This window comes from Bos grunniens, chromosome 26 (assembly GCF_055505025.1).
Source record: "Bos grunniens cultivar Pamir isolate PY7600 chromosome 26, Bosgru_T2T1.0, whole genome shotgun sequence".
Taxonomy (NCBI): Eukaryota; Metazoa; Chordata; class Mammalia; order Artiodactyla; family Bovidae; genus Bos; species Bos grunniens.
The window spans coordinates 34,582,467-34,598,008 of record NC_141190.1 but is presented as its reverse complement, the minus strand read 5'-3'; the positions used below and the strand labels follow the sequence as shown (position 1 = coordinate 34,598,008).

The 15,542-nt window shown below is 45.3% G+C and overlaps 1 protein-coding gene across 13 annotated transcripts in view; it reads left to right on the top strand.

The window, feature by feature from the left end:
* The window catches only part of AFAP1L2 (actin filament associated protein 1 like 2), a 144,738-nt gene that overhangs the window by 65,907 nt on the left and 63,289 nt on the right, over nucleotides 1-15,542 (top strand). For 2 of the 13 annotated variants that reach the window (XM_086377743.1, XM_086377739.1), the window contains exon 1: nucleotides 3,340-3,501. The exons of the other annotated variants lie outside the window; for them this stretch is intronic. In XM_086377743.1, coding sequence (XP_086233869.1) covers nucleotides 3,417-3,501 — 85 coding nt within the window. In that variant the 5' untranslated portion in view covers nucleotides 3,340-3,416. Of the gene's footprint in view, nucleotides 1-3,339; nucleotides 3,502-15,542 lie in introns of those variants that run through there. 13 annotated transcript variants of the gene reach the window in all.

Below are 15,542 nucleotides of genomic sequence, written 5' to 3'. Positions count from 1 at the left end.
CCCTGTGGGAGGCCCCGCAGACACCAGCCTGCCGGAGTGAGTTAACTTGAAGCATTCCTGCAGCCCCCAGATATATCTCACGGTCATGGGAAATGTAGAGGTTAGTTTATTGTTGCCTGACTGCTGCCTGGGTCTTGTTGGCTGGGGAAGGCCGTTTGGAGGAAGCAGGATTTGCACTGGGCTTTAACAGATGGAAAGGATTTATGGAGGTGGGGGTGGGGGGAATTCAAATAAAGGGAAATATTGCAAATAAAAGTTTAGAAGTGGGAAGGGAGCCACACTGTGGGTGCTTTTGACAAACTGGGTAACTTCCAATGGTTAAAATATAAAAGGGAACCTAGGTCCCCTCCCGCACAGTTTCAGTCCCTGCTGCTAGGCAAAGATGAAGCCAAGCATCAGACTACATTCAGCTGCACCCCAGATATCCATGAGCCAGCAGATACAATAAGAGCCTTAGTCTGTTCTACGAGCCTGATGAAGCCCTCGCTTTCTGGTGTTCACTGGTTTTGCCCACCAGGCGCATTGCTGAAGGCAGGTTCGAGAAAATGCTCGTGGCAGAATTAGGTCCCCTAGTGGTCCATCCAGTAATGAGCGAATACTGCACTGACTGTTGTCTCAGACCTGATTCATGTGAGGGTGGAGGCTCTGAAACAGAGTTTCTAGCTACTCTGTTTGTGGGAGTACCACTCATGTCAGCAATGAAACAGTTTCAGCATGCTTCAAAGTAAGTAAAGCCTTGTCTAGCTGCCTCTGGGGTACGGATTTGTGATTGGGGTCTTTGAGCTAACCAAAACCTCTGGTGTGTGTAATCTGTTTAGGGTACTTTAAACATGAGCCCTCCCATCCCGGGGTGTGAATTTAGGCTAACTTACTTGCACACACATATATTGTACTGTTCAAATAAGAGTGTGAAAGTGGGTTCTAGGCAGTATTATAGGACCCTCGGATATCTGAGAACAGCTATATTTGGAGTTTGGATAAAACCTGAGAGACCCACCCCTCTGATTTTCTATTAGTGGTATGGAAACTATGGGTCAGGAAGGTTGATCAGCTTGCCTAAGGTCACTCTGTTTGGTGGTGCCAAAAGAGGACAGGGTATCTCAATTCCTCCCATTATGACCTTCTGCATCCTGCATCTGCGCAAGAGGTGCCAAAATGAGTAAGAAATAGTCATGTTCATTTGTTGAGTAAGATCACTGTTATTTTTTTAATTTTTATTTTATATTGGAGTGTAGTGGAACAGTCATGTTTAAGACGTACAGCAGATAATCCAGTTGTACATGTATCTATTCTTTTCCAAATTCTTTCCCCATTTAGGTTATTGCAGAGTGTTGAGCAGAGTTACCTATGCTGTACAGTAGGTCCTTGTTGGTTATTTATTTTAAATATAGTAATGTGTACACATGGCTTCCCTGGTGGCTCAGAGGATAAAGCGTCTGCCTGCAATGCAGGAGACCTGGGTTCAATCCCTGGGTTAGGAAGATCCCCTGGAGAAGGAAATGGCAACCCACTCCAGTATTTTTGCCTGGAGAATCCCATGGACAGAGGAGCCTGGCGGGCTACAGTCCACGGGGTAGCAAAGAGTCAGACACGACTGAGCGACTTCACACACACGCACAGTGTGTACACGTCAACCTCAAACCCCAGTCTGTCCGTCCCTGTTACCCTTCCCCACTGGTAACCATAAGTTCAGTCTCAGTGAATTCATAAGTCAGTGAGTCTTTTTCTTTTGTGTGTGTGAGTTCATTTGTATCACTTTTTAAAGATCATATAATATGTCTTTCTCTTAGTAGGGTAATCTCCAAGTTCATCCCTGTTGTTGCATATGACATTATCTCATTCTTTTTAATAGCTGAGTAATATTCCATTGTATATATGTATCACGTCTTTTTTATTCATTCATCTGTATGATCATTGGTGTTGAATGTAAAAAGATTTTACCTGACAGAGACATGTTGGGGCATTTATGCATATTGCAGAACTTAACTGTATTTTGAACAGATTTGTTTTCAATACTTCAGCAAAAATAAGTGCAACAGGAGATGAAATTAGAATGCCAAAATGCTTAGAACTGTTGGAAAATGATGAAACCCAATCGTGGGTTCATGGGGAGTTCATTTTACTATTCCTACTTTATATGTTTGAAATTTTTCATTAAAAATTAATTTTATTTAAATTTTTCATTAAAAATTGTTAAAAATCAGCAATAAGTTTCCACACCCAGCCAAGGAAACCATAGTCACAAGGAAGACGTGTAGTTGCCAGTCATAATCAGTTTTCAAGAAAGATAGGATTTTTGTCCCTAGTGTACTGGTGCTGTACTTTTTAAGAGTGGCATCCTTTTCTGAGCCATCCACCCGTGAGGCAGGTGGAGCCTCTTATCTCCTCCACCACTAGGGCCATGCAGCACCGGCTTGGCTCTCTTACGCTTGTGGAATCCACTTCTGTGACTCTGGCTTCTGGTCTCTGCTCCCTGTGTGCGGCAGACTGCCTTAATGTGTTCATGTAATTGATTACTCCGAGAGCCATGCTGCAGCCTGGCCTGCAAGGGTGGGAAGAAGTAAGCTTTCTGTTGGTAGCAAGTGTGCGTGCCTTCCCGTGGGTGTGTGCATTTGCACTGACTGCTGCTAAAAAGGACACAATTAGAAAAGGGTGAAGAGCAGTCTTCCTCCCCAGCCCCTCTGCCTGCCTCCGCCTCCTTGCCAGGGAGCCGCCAGAAAGGCTGTGGAACGACCTGAAATCAACTTGCAAGTTCAAGTAGAGCCTCCATTCCCTTATCCCTGGCAATTAACAGTGATTTACTGGAGGTTACATTCTAGTGTGGCCTCTGGCCTTCTGTTATCAGCAGCTTCGGGGACTGGGGCTCATTATTGGTCAGTTCCTGGCTGCTCTGCAAACAAGCCTTTTCACATTTAGCTCTTGCCCACAACCACATCCTGTCCCTTTAGTACCGGACGGCACTGGGCTGCACTGGGGTTACATCAGGCAGGGGTGTGAGCTGGAGGCGGCCGCCCTAGACAGATGGACCAAATCACCGAGTCATTTTTCCCTTGGCATTTTGGAGATGGGATGCTCCCTGAAGTTCACTCTCCATGACACGTCCTCAGAGAACACAAGGTCAGCCTGATGATAGGAGTCTAAGTTCCAGAATGTCTGTCTGCGAACAGCTGATGCTGTTTTACCCTGGCACAGACGGAGCATTTCCAGAAGGCTATTTATCTTCTCGCCTTTTGTCAAGAAGACTCCCGTTACACAGAAGAGATGGGAAGTCACCCAAAGCTCTGTTTTCCCTTTGGCTCAGCCAGAAGGTGACGTGTGGGCTGTCCCTCCCACATATCAGGGGCCGTGTTCATGGGCGTGCAGCGGCCCGGCCATCTTAGCTCAGCAGCTGGGCCCTGCCGATAAATGTTAATAGTATGAGAAGACACTGGAGGAGCCTTGATCTGTCAAAGGTGAAGCATCTCTCTTATAATGCAGTACCAGGAAAAAGCCAAAGGACTGGTATGTGTCCGGATAAGAATAATTGCCTCCCCTCCTTTCTCTCATTGGACTACCTCAGAAGGCAAAGCTCATATTTCCTATTCTTTACAACTTTAGCCTACGTTTGGGGCATATTCCCCCCCCCCCTTTTTGGCTTGGGTTTTGGTTTTCTGTTTCCATTTTCAGAAACCCTATAGGAAGCATACTGGGCACAAATAAGTTACCTCTTCAAAGGCAGTGATTCTTGGGACTTCCCTGCTTGTCCATTGGCTAAGACTCCATACTCCCAGTGCAGGAACCCTGGGTTCCATCCCTGATCAGGGAACTCAATCCTACATGCTGCAATTAAGAGTTCACATGCCACAACGAACCTGGTGCAGCCAAATAAGTAAATATTCAAAAGCAGCAACAACAAAAAGATAAAGGCAGTGATTCTTGCTTGCCTTCCATCCATCATCATTTTGCCCTTTGGTTTTGAGGTCCCCACATAGCCCTCCCTGTTGGAAGGCTGTGTGCTTTCTCCCGACAGAATCCCGACCAGGGCTGTCTTTTCACAACCCTGCCTCAGTTGGCATCTTTCACGAGTATCTCAGCATCTTTCCCTTTTGTTCAGAGACAGAATCTTGTTACTGATAACTGAGACTCACAGCTCTTTTCTGTAACTAATGAATCTGCTCACTACACAGTCATGCTGGGAACATCTTTATTGTCACTCTAAGCCCCAAAGATACAGGTAGTTACAAATGCATGATGGGCATCTCAAGGATGCTAAAGGCAAAGGTGCCCCTTAAACTGACTGGATTTGGACAGACTTGGCTGGAAAGGCCTTGTGAGGGCCGTGAGCTCTGTAGGGACTGCAGTGGTGGGTGGGGACTCGGAAGCTGTTGGGAGTGGTTTTCTGCCTTGCATTAAGATTATGTTTCTCAAACTGGGCCCTAGATATTGTTTCTAAGCTGTCTATGATGATTTAAATTTTCATTTTGGTAATAATTTATTCAACTGTTTTAAGCCTCTTCTGGATCATCTGGATGGCTACCTGTCAGTCAGTCAGTCAGTTCAGTCACTGAGTCATGTCCAACTCTTTGCAGCCCCATGGACTGCAGCACGCCAGGCCTCCCTGTCCATCACCAACTCCCGGAGCTTACTCAAACTCATGTCCATAGAATTAGTGATGCCATCCAACCATCTCATCCTCTGTTGTCCCCTTCTCCTCCCGCCTTCAATCTTTCCGTCATCAGGGTCTTTTCCAGTGAGTCAGTTCTTCGCATCAAGTGGTCAAAGTATTGGAGTTTCAACTTCAGCATCAGTCCTTCCAGTGAATATTCAGGACTGATTTCCTTTAGGATGGACTGGTTGGATCTCCTTGCAGTCCAAGGGACTCTCAAGAGGGACTCTCAAGAGGGCTACCTGTGACTAGTCTCAATTATATTTACTGTCAGGTTGGTGCCCAAGGAGGACCAAAAATACTCATATGGGGCTTCCCTGGCAGTCCAGTGGTTAAGATTCCATGCTTCCAGAGCAAGGGGAATGGGTTCAATTCTTGGTGGAGGAACTAAGATTCCACATGCCTGTGTGGTGTGGCAAAAAAAAAAAAAACCCTCATATGAACTGGATTCCCTGGAGGGACCATAGGGTTATACTTAGAGGGGGTTCCTGAATTGTTAGCTTAGGAATGGAAGAGAACAATACACATGTCTCAACACTTCTGCACATTTTATGTCTATTACACTGTATTGTACGTTACTGTGAGTCAAACAGGGCTCGGAGAAGTTAGTCACTTTCTTTGCCAAAATGATCCCAATGATTTAATAAGTATGTATACAGAGAAAGGGAGGAGGGAATTCTTTCCTATTGAGAGCCCTGGGTGTTGAAGTTCTGCTTTCAAGTCATTGGCCTTGTAAAACATGAATTGTTAGGAGTTTCTGGAGAGGATGTAGAGTTCATCAGACAGCCCCGTTGCCCAGCCTCTGTCTGAGTTGTGAACTTGAGCTTGTGGCTGGAACAGAGGTGGGCCTCAAATTGCTGGATTCCATGCACCACACCCATATAACTTTTGTGTGAGTCTGTCTTCATCCTTATTCCTCTGCTCCAAGCCATTTATGAGTTCCCATTACCAACTGGATACTTTACCTGGGCAGCAAGGTAAACACACCTCCATCTGGCTGGCAAGTCTCACCCCATGAGAGTCTCATCTCACTGTTCGCCTGCCAGAAGCATGTGCTTCAGCCACCCTTCCTCACGAAGCCCCCAAAGCTCCCATCTTACCTCTCTCATCACTTCCTTGAATGCTGCCTTGGCCCCATCTCCATTTGTCCAAGCCCCCACCACCCAGCCCAGTCCAGACACCATTTTACCCTCTCTGATCACCCCCACTCTGATTACTGTCTCTCTTCTTTCCTCCCCCCGCTAGATTTAGCAATCATGTGGACTTGACACGTTCTTGAGTTGTGGGGTGGTGAGTGGGTGGGTTTGTCCCCCCCACTTCTGGGTTATGTACTCTTGGGTGGGAGGCAGGGTTCAGCTCAGCTCCTAACGTGGCTTTGTCTCCTTCTAAGATGCCCTTCATAGTGCCTGTGTTTATTTGTTCACTCGTGGATTCATTCACTTGCTCATCGTTCATGTAAAAGACTTGTATTGAGTAACTCCTATGTGCCAGCCACCAAGTTTGGCACTGTGAGTAGGCAGTGATCAAGACAGACATGGGGGAGTATGCCTCATGAATCTTAGAGGCTGGGGGACGGAGCGGGGAAGTTGGGGAAGAGAGGCAGGCCTTAACAAGCCTTGACAGCTCAGGAGTATTATGATAGAAGGAGTCTGGAAACCCCAGAACACACTACAGAGGAGTGTCAGTTATTGGCTGTATATGACTTAGCACCCTTCTCGAACCAATGGTTTAGTACACTTAACACCCTCGGACTCTCGCTGTTAATCCTGTCTGCTCATGTGAATCAGCCGGGGAGCCTCCAGGTGCTTGGGCCCAACGAGAGAGAGTCTGACATATTTGGTCTGGGGCACGAATATTGTCAGGAAAACAAAACTCATGGTCCGGGGGGAACAGGAAGACCCAAAGGCCCCCCCAATCCAGTCCCCATATAGCTCCCTGAGAATAAGGGCCTTGTTCAGTGCTGGGGCCACAGGTGAGAGGGCTCAGAGAAGCTTGTTTGGGCTTCCATGGGCCCTGTTGTGGATCCCCCCAAAAGTTATGTTCGAATCCTAACCCCCAGCATTGGCCTTATTCAGAAACATGGTCTTTGCCGATGCAATTCAGTTAAGATCCAGTAGCCCTACTAGATTAGGATGGGCCCTTCTCCAATAAGGGTAAAATGTCCTTATAAAGAAGAGGGTGGTTTAGGATCCGGACACACAGGGAGGATGGCAGAGGCACAGGTCAGACCAATGCAGCTGCAGCCAAGGAATGCTGAGGCTTGCCAGCAAGACAAGTATTCTTCCCTGGGTACATCACGGGGAGCGCGATCCTGTCAACACCTGATGTGGGACTTCAGCCTCCAGGGCTGGGAGAGAAGACATTCCTGTTGACTGAAATCATCATTCCAAGGTATTTTGTCATGCAGCCATGGGACCTAATACAGACCCCAGGGGTCATGCCCACGGGAAGGGCAATGCCAGGTTCCCCCCTTGACCTGGGTAGCGGGAGCCCAGAGGCAAACCCTCAGCAAGTGTCACAGCTGTGACTTTCTTGACTTTTTTTTTTAATCAAGACTGCAGCCTGCATGGGAGGTCAGCAACAGAGAAGGGGACTCAAAGTGTTAAGGGATAGTGTGGCTGTCACTTAATCAGTCCCACAGCTACAACTGCTCATCATTACTACAGCTTCATCATCAAGTCAGTGGCTTGATTAGGGTTCTGGGTGGGGAAAGAGCGTGTCCTCTGGGGCCCTGGCTCTAACCCCACCTGTGTCACATCAGCTGTGTGACTTTAAGAAGTGTGGCTTGGAGACCTTTGTCTCCCCCTCTGCAAAGTGGGGTTAATAATAGATCCCGTGCAGGGTTGTCATGAGGATTAAATAAAATGTGAGCAGAATGCCTTGGTAGGACAGCTGTTACATGCCAGTGCGGTCATTTTAGTGATTTGAACAGAGCAGCCTGAATGGTGGAGGAAAACATCCTTTGGCTTGATCAGGGAGCCTGATCACGCCAACCTCGGTGTGTGGATGAACCTGGGTGGCGGGGCAAAGATCTGAGCTTGGATTTTGGTTCTATCATGAGTGACCTCTGAGACCTTAGGAAAGTTACTTTCCTCAGTGTCCTCAGCTTTAAGATTGGTTAACAAAACCTATACGATGGTGGCAAATGAAATGAAATGACACAAGCGTCATTTGTCATTGTTGGCCAGAGACTCATCGGAAGGGACAGGAAGGACCCGGACTCAGAACCAGAGCAGGGGCTCAGCCTGGTTCCCAGGCAGTGGGGCTGCTGGGGGCTCAGGGTGCTGACTCTGAAATGGGGTAGCTGGCCTGACTCTGGCCTCGCGGTGTACATGCTGCAGGTTTCTCTAGGATGGGAAGCCAGTGGGCTCAAGAGAACCTTCCAAGAGCCACAAGTTGGAATCTCTGACTCTTGCACTTATTCCAGGGGTGGCCTCACCCCAACTTCCCAATTTTCCCAGTTCTCTGCTCCCATATCCAGCACTTACTCCTGCAAGACAGTTCCGAGGGCACGAGCGGCTCAGACCCCATCACCATCAAGTGGGGAGCAGAGCCTGGCAGAGGGCAGCCTGGGTGTGCTTCTCCCCCTGGGCTCTGTGCAGCTGTCCTGTCTGCACCTGTTGGTAGCCTGCCTTCTAGAAGCCCTGGGCCCACCACCTGCTCAGCTTTTTGTGAAAGTTGTTTACTGTTGTTTATAGCCAACATGGAGGGCTCTGTTTCACCAGAGTGGATGTTTTCAAATTCAGAGGTTTTTACCTGCTTGATTTTAAATCTAATCAGATTCTTCTAATCTAGTGGAAAATCAGAGCTTTCCAACCAGGCTAAATCTTTCGTAAGTCTGTTCCTTACTGGGCTCTTTGTTTCGCAAGCTGTGTATGAGCTCTCTGCTCTAGTTCCGTGAGTTGAAGGCTAGTGTGCTAGTTACCTGTGCGTGTATGTGTTAGTCGCTCAGTTTTGCAACCCCATGGACTGTAGCCTGCCAGGCTCCTCCGTCCGTGGAATTCTCCAGGCAAGAATACTGGAGTGGGTTAGCCATTCCCTTCTCCAGGGGATTTTCCCAACCCAGGGATCGAACCCAGGTCTCCTGCACTGCAGAGGGATTCTTTACCATCTGAGCCACCTAGGATTGCAGCAACAAATGAACACGAACTAGGTGGCTTAAAATGCCAGATTCTTATTCTCTATTTTGGAGGCCAGAAAACTGAAATCAAGGTGTCAGCAGGGCCATGGCCCCTCTGATAGCCCTAGGAGAGAATTTTTTCTTGCCTCTTTTTATTCTGGGTGGGGCCTGGCATTCCTTGGCTGTGGGTACCACTGCAGTGGCTGTCTCTGCCTTCACATGGCCTTCTTCCCTGTGTTTCTGTATTTTAAAGCTCCCTCTCTTTAAAAAAAATTTGTTTTTATGTGGACCATTTAAAAAATCTTTATTGAATTTGTTACAATATTGTTTCTGTTTTATGTTTTGGTTTTTTGGCTGCGAGGGCTCTTAGCTCCCCAACCAGAGATTGAACCCGCAAACCCTGCACTGGAAGGCAAAGTCTTAACCACTGGACCACCAGGGAAGTCCAAGAGCTCCCTCTCTTTTCTTCAGTGATATCATCAGTCATGGGATTTAGAGCCCATCTGAAATCCAGGGTAACCCTATTTTGAAATCTGTAATTTAATTACATTAGTAAAGACCCAGTTCCAAGTAAAGTCACATTCATGGATACCAGGGGTTAGGACTTGGATGTCTCTTTCTGGGGACTTCTATTCAACCCACTACAGGGGGTAATAAAAACATTTATTGAATAATGTTTTGTGTCTGGTGGTTTTCACATGGTACTTCACTGAATCCCCACACTAACTCTGCGAAATAGGTACACTTTCTTCCCACTTTTGTAGGTGGGAAAACTAAAGTTTGAAAAAGCTGTCAAGCTTGTTGAAGTTCAAACAGTTTGCTAGTGCAGCCACTGAATTCTAGCCTAGCTCTTTCCACTAAAGTGGAGTCATCCTTCATTATAAGAGGGAGAGAAATGAATGACTACCGTAGTTACATGGCCATAGGAAAAACATACGGGTTTTCTGCCACTCATTCACGCACGGAGAACCACCGAAGAACACTGGGGCATTAAGAATATCAGGAATTTTTTACCCTGGAATATTAATCGTAAAAAAAGAATGAAATTTTGCCACTTGCAGCAACGTGGATGGATTCGGAGGACATTGTGCTAAGTGAAATAAGTCAGATAAAGGACACGGAGGACATTGTGCTAAGTGAAATAAGTCAGATAAAGGACGTGCTGTATGGTATTACTCATGTGAAATCTAAAAAAGACAACAAATAGTGAATAAAACAAAAAATTACAGCAGATATAGAGGACACACTAGTGGTTACCAGTGGGGATTGGGAGAGAGAGGGCTAATACAGGGGTAGGGGGAAAGAAGAGCAGGGATTTTGTAATGATGTTCATCTAAAAGTTGCTGAAAGCTAACGTAACTAGAGTGAAAGAATTTATACTGGAGGATATTGATAGGTACTTCAAGAGGGCCATACCCAGTTTATTTAGTGGTTGAATCTAAAGGTCTAACACATATTTGTGTGTGTGCTAAGTTGCATCAGTTGTGTCTGACTCTTTGTGACCCTATGGACTGTAGCCTACCAGGCTCCTCTGTCCATGGGATTCTCCAGGCAAGAATACTGGAGTGGGTTGCCATGCCCTCCTCCAGGAGATCTTCCTGACCCAGGGATCAAACCCATGTCTCTAGCATTGTCTCCTGTATTAAAGACGGATTCTTTACTGCTGAGCCACCAGCAAAGCTCTTAACATGTATTAGGTGCTCCAGAAATATTTAGTGAATAGATGAATGCCTTAAGAAATGCAGGTGTGAGAAGACCAAGGACAAGGTCACCTTGAGACAACACCCCGCTATGGTATATGACCTCTTAGCTGCCAAAGTAAAGTTGAGGTGTTCTTTCGCTTTGCACAGTCTTTGCAGCAGAGCCTCTCTGCTCAGATGTCACCTGAGAGATGGGAGTGCTTTTCTTAGGGAAAAAAACAAAATTAAGTTTGTATTAAAAGTTGGATGCCAGGAGTTTGGGAATAATCTTGATTGTCTCACTGTTATTTCTCAACTGGGATCAATTGAGACATCTCAGAGCCCCAGACCTTCCCAGGCAGAAGCTTGTCCACCATTTTCTGCCAGGGTTCATTTCCTGACTCTGGGTCCCACGATTTCACAGGAATAGAATATAAGCAAATGGAGAAAATTGTTGTACTGCTGTGAAATTTTGCTTGGAAAAGAAAATGCATGCTCAAAAGTTCTAAGAACTTCTGAGCCTCAGTACCCAAGAGACTGTACAGATCTGTGCATTTTGAACCATGCTTATTGGAATAAATTTGGGTTGTGAAAGTACCTAGGAGGTTTGAGGTTTCTGGACAATAGTGGTGAGTGTTTTAATTCCCAACCATGTGAAATTTACCTCACTGTTTCAAAATGTCTTTCAACTTGAATGGGACATCTCCTTGGTTTGCAAAGGCTCTGTGTATTAGAGGAGAAGAAGCAGAGAAGCAGAACCAAGAGGATCTCTCTCCCTCCCTCCCTCCATCTATCCATTCATCCACCGGAAGAGACTTATTATAAGGAATTGGTTCCTGTAATTATAGAAGCTTGTGGCTCAGTCAAGTTGACCCCTAAAATTAACCTCACACTTAATTTCTATGGCGTATGTTCATTCTTAGCTCTAGTAAGGTTGCAGTGTCATAGATATGACCCCTTGTAACGTCCTTGGCAAAGGTATGTTCAATTGAAACAAAAGACTGTAGGAGCCAAGGCAGAAATCAAAACAGTGGCTCATAAGATAGGATGTTTTCTTAGTCTTATAAATGTCCATCGGCTTCCTTTGCTTCTTGTCCTGACTGTGTCTGTTTCTCTTTTTTAAATGAGCGAAAGAAGAGATGGGGGAGATATGTTATTACAGTGCAGGGAGAGGTGTTTGGGTTTCTTTGACGACATCTACAGGTCTCTTGCTTGAAACCTGTTTCTAATAGACAGAGGAAGGCTTTGATTAAAACTGTATTAGCTCGCCAAACTCTTTCCCTTTTTATTAACAGATATAACTCTCCCCATTAACCCACTCTGAGTAGACTTGCTATACAGGGGGCAAGGAAAGTCAATTAACTTTCAGAGGACTTGGATGAATAGCTCCAGTAGGATTGGTCCATGGATGTTCATTAGGCCTCCTTCCCACCGCTTTTCATTTCCCAGTTGCTGTGTTGACTAGTGAAAGGCATATTTACATATATGGCCCACAAAATACATTTGAGTGGTAGATTTTTGTTGTTAGCTAACTTAATTATAAGGTATTTCAGTCACTCAGTCGTTTCTGACTCTTTGCGATCCCATGAATCACAGCATGCCAGGCCTCCCTTGTCCATCACCAACTCCCAGAGTTCACTCAAACTCACATCCATCGAGTCAGTGATGCCATCTAGCCATCTCATCCTCTGTCGTCCCCTCCTCCTCCTGCCCCCAATCCCTCCCAGCATCAGGGTCTTTTCCAATGAGTCAACTCTTCACATGAGGTGGCCAAAATACTGCAGTTTCAGCTTTAGCATCATTCTTTCCAAAGAAATCCCAGGGCTGATCTCCTTCAGAATGGACTGGTTGGATCTCCTTGCAGTCCAAGGGACTCTCAAGAGTCTTCTCCAACACCACAGTTCAAAAGCATCAATTCTTCAGAGCTTAGCTTTCTTCACAGTCCAACTCTCACATCCATATATGACTACTGGAAAAACCATAGCTTTGACTAGATGGACCTTTGTTGGCAAAGTAATGTCTCTGCTTTTTAATATGCTATCTAGGTTGGTCATAACTTTCCTTCCAAGGAGTAAGCGTCTTTTAATTTCATGGCTGCAGTCACCATCTGCAGTGATTTTGGAGCCCAAAAAAGTAAAGTCTGACACTGTTTCCACTGTTTCCCCATCTATTTGCCATGAAGTGATGGGGCTGGATGCCATGATCTTAGTTTTCTGAATGTTGAGCTTTATGCCAACTTTTTCACTCTCCTCTTTCACTTTCATCAAGAGGCTTTTTAGTTCTCTTCACTTTCTGCCATAAGGGTGGTGTCATCTGCATATCTGAGGTTATTGATATTTCTCCCAGCAATCTTGATTCCAGCTGTGATTCCTCCAGCCCAGCGTTTCTCATGATGTACTCTGCATATAAGTTAAATAAGCAGGGTGACAATATACAGCCTTGATGTACTCCTTTTCCTATTTGGAACCAGTCTATTGTTCCATGTCCAGTTCTAACTGTTGCTTCCTGACCTGCATACAGGTTTCTCAAAAGGCAGGTCAGGTGCTGTGGTATTCCCATCTCTTTCAGAATTTTCCACAGTTTATTGTGATCCACACAGTCAAAGGCTTTGGCATAGTCAGTAAAGCAGAAATAGATGTTTTTCTGGAACTCTCTTGCTTTTTCCATGATCCAGCAGATGTTGGCAATTTGATCTCTGGTTCCTCTGCCTTTTCTAAAACCAGCTTGAACATCTGGAAGTTCACGGTTCACACACTGTTGAATCCTGGCTTGGAGAATTTTGAGCATTACTTTACTAGCGTGTGAAATGAGTGCAATTGTGCGGTAGTTTGAGCATTCTTTAGGATTGCCTTTCTTTGGGATTGGAATGAAAACTGACCTTTTCCAGTCCTGTAGCCACTGCTGAGTTTTCCAAATTTGCTGGCATATTGAGTGCAGCACTTTCACAGCATCATCTTTCAGGATTTGAAATAGCTCAACTGGAATTCCATCACCTCCACTAGCTTTGTTCATAGTGATGCTTCCTAAGGCCCACTTGACTTTACATTCCAGGATGTCTGGCTCTAGGTGTTTAGTCTTCTTAAAACCAGGAGTCATTTAAAATCCAGAATAAAGTTAACATTATTTGTAATTTGGCCACTAACAGATATTGTATTAGCAAAATAATCACCATGCAAGATTTATTGGTAAACTTGTCAGGTCAATGTCATACATCTGAAGCTTTAGTAATAGTGGTCTCAGCACCTAGTTAAATATATTTCCTGAGTGTTTTACTATTCTTTTTTACTGTGTTACTGTTCTCATGGGATATGATGTGGTCGTTGGCAGCTTGGATGAATAAGGAGGGTTGAAATGGACTAGCAGACATCTTCTGTATGTATATATGAGTCTCGGCAATAATATTCTCTCAGGTATGCCAGCTCTGCCAGGTGCTATTTCTTTATAACTATTTAATTTATTTATTTGGCTGTGCCAGGTTTTAGCTGTGGCATGTGGGATTTCAAACCCAGGGCCCCTATATTGGGAGTGCAGTCTTAGCCACCTGGACCACCAGGAGAGTCCCAAAGTGCTAGTTTCAAATGACTGTGAATTTCTTCTTCTTCCTTGTAAGTTGGACTCTCTGGATATGAAAGAAGAAATTGCAGGGGAGGCCAGCCAGGGCTATGGTGAGAGAGATGAGTGATTTGCATTCAGATCTGAATTTACTAGCTGTGTGTGTGTGATTCTGGGCAGGTTACATAATCTCTCTGAGTCTGTTTCTTCATCTCTGGGATAGTTGTGTCTACTGTATAGGTTTATTATTAAGAGCTCGGTGTGGTGAAACTTGTCAGTCATGTGGCTGACTTTATTCATAATAAAAGCAGTTTTCCTCTTTTGGTTTATATTCTTTCTCTTTTTACTGGCTTATTATGACTAGCCTTTTGTGTTATTTATTTAACTGTAATTCTGTCTTCCTTGTTGAAGTTTCAGTAGAAAACTGCCCATCATAGAATCTGTTAATCCTGGTTGCTGAATCCAGAGTTCATTGTATTTTTGTTTGACTTTCCACCAAATTACATTCAGAACAGTGGTAAGGCAAAAGAAGGCATCTTTATTCCCAGGTTTTAAAAATTAAGCCTTACTTCTGAGTAAGCAACTCCTGAACCAAGTTTGGGATTCAGAGCTAGGATTGTTCTGGAGATGCTGGATGGGTCCCAATAATCAGTTCTGAATGGGAAGGACAGGGGCTTTCAGAGCCATGGGCTGGAAGAGGGGGATTCTTCACCTACTATAGTCATCAAATCTGTTAACTCCTGCTCACGGGAGTGTGAGCCTAACAGGTACCTGACCAGGGACTTACCAGGTGCAGCAGGGGATGCTGGTAAACTCTGAAGCTTGCACTACAGAGATCTGGTTTGAGATTCTAAACAGACACAATTTTAGCATTTAGGAGGCTTGAAAACACTTAGAAAGGAACTGGTCCAAAGAAACTTAACATGGTACAAATAGCCCCTACTTTGAGTGAATGGAAAGTCACTGTGGTCGGAAGGGGAGGTGCTGATTGAGAGATGATTGTCTGAGATGTCACTGGTTACAAGAAGCAGCCTCAATTAAGTAGCTGAGGTTGAGGGAAGAGATTAAAGGAAGCACAACTACATTACCTGCAAATGGAGTTGCAGTGTGCATTCTTATTTTATGATTTCAAGGAATATATGTCAACTGAAATAGACACTTGCCTGTTTTTCTCCCCTATCATATTGCTGTGCATGGTCCTGGCAGAGGGTAGGAGCTGACATCATTAAAGGGACCACTGATGTACAGCTGGCTTTCAGGAAACACTTGCTGGACAGTTGGCATGAATAGACAGGTCCAGGGTACACTGAGGGTTGAAAGGCTGGCCATGCTTTGTGGGGCGGGCTCTTAAAGCCTGCTTTGAAGGTCAAGGGGATAGTAGTTCGGAGAGAGGGTGGTGTGCATGGGTGTTGCATTGGAGAACTTGGCCCTGGCAGAGAAAAGATGTGGCTAAAGATAGTTCCAGAGTGCCCAAGGCTCGTGCCCACAGTGTTGGAGACATGGCCACAGGGAGATAAGGGGCAGAGCAGTCCCTGTAAGATTGGCC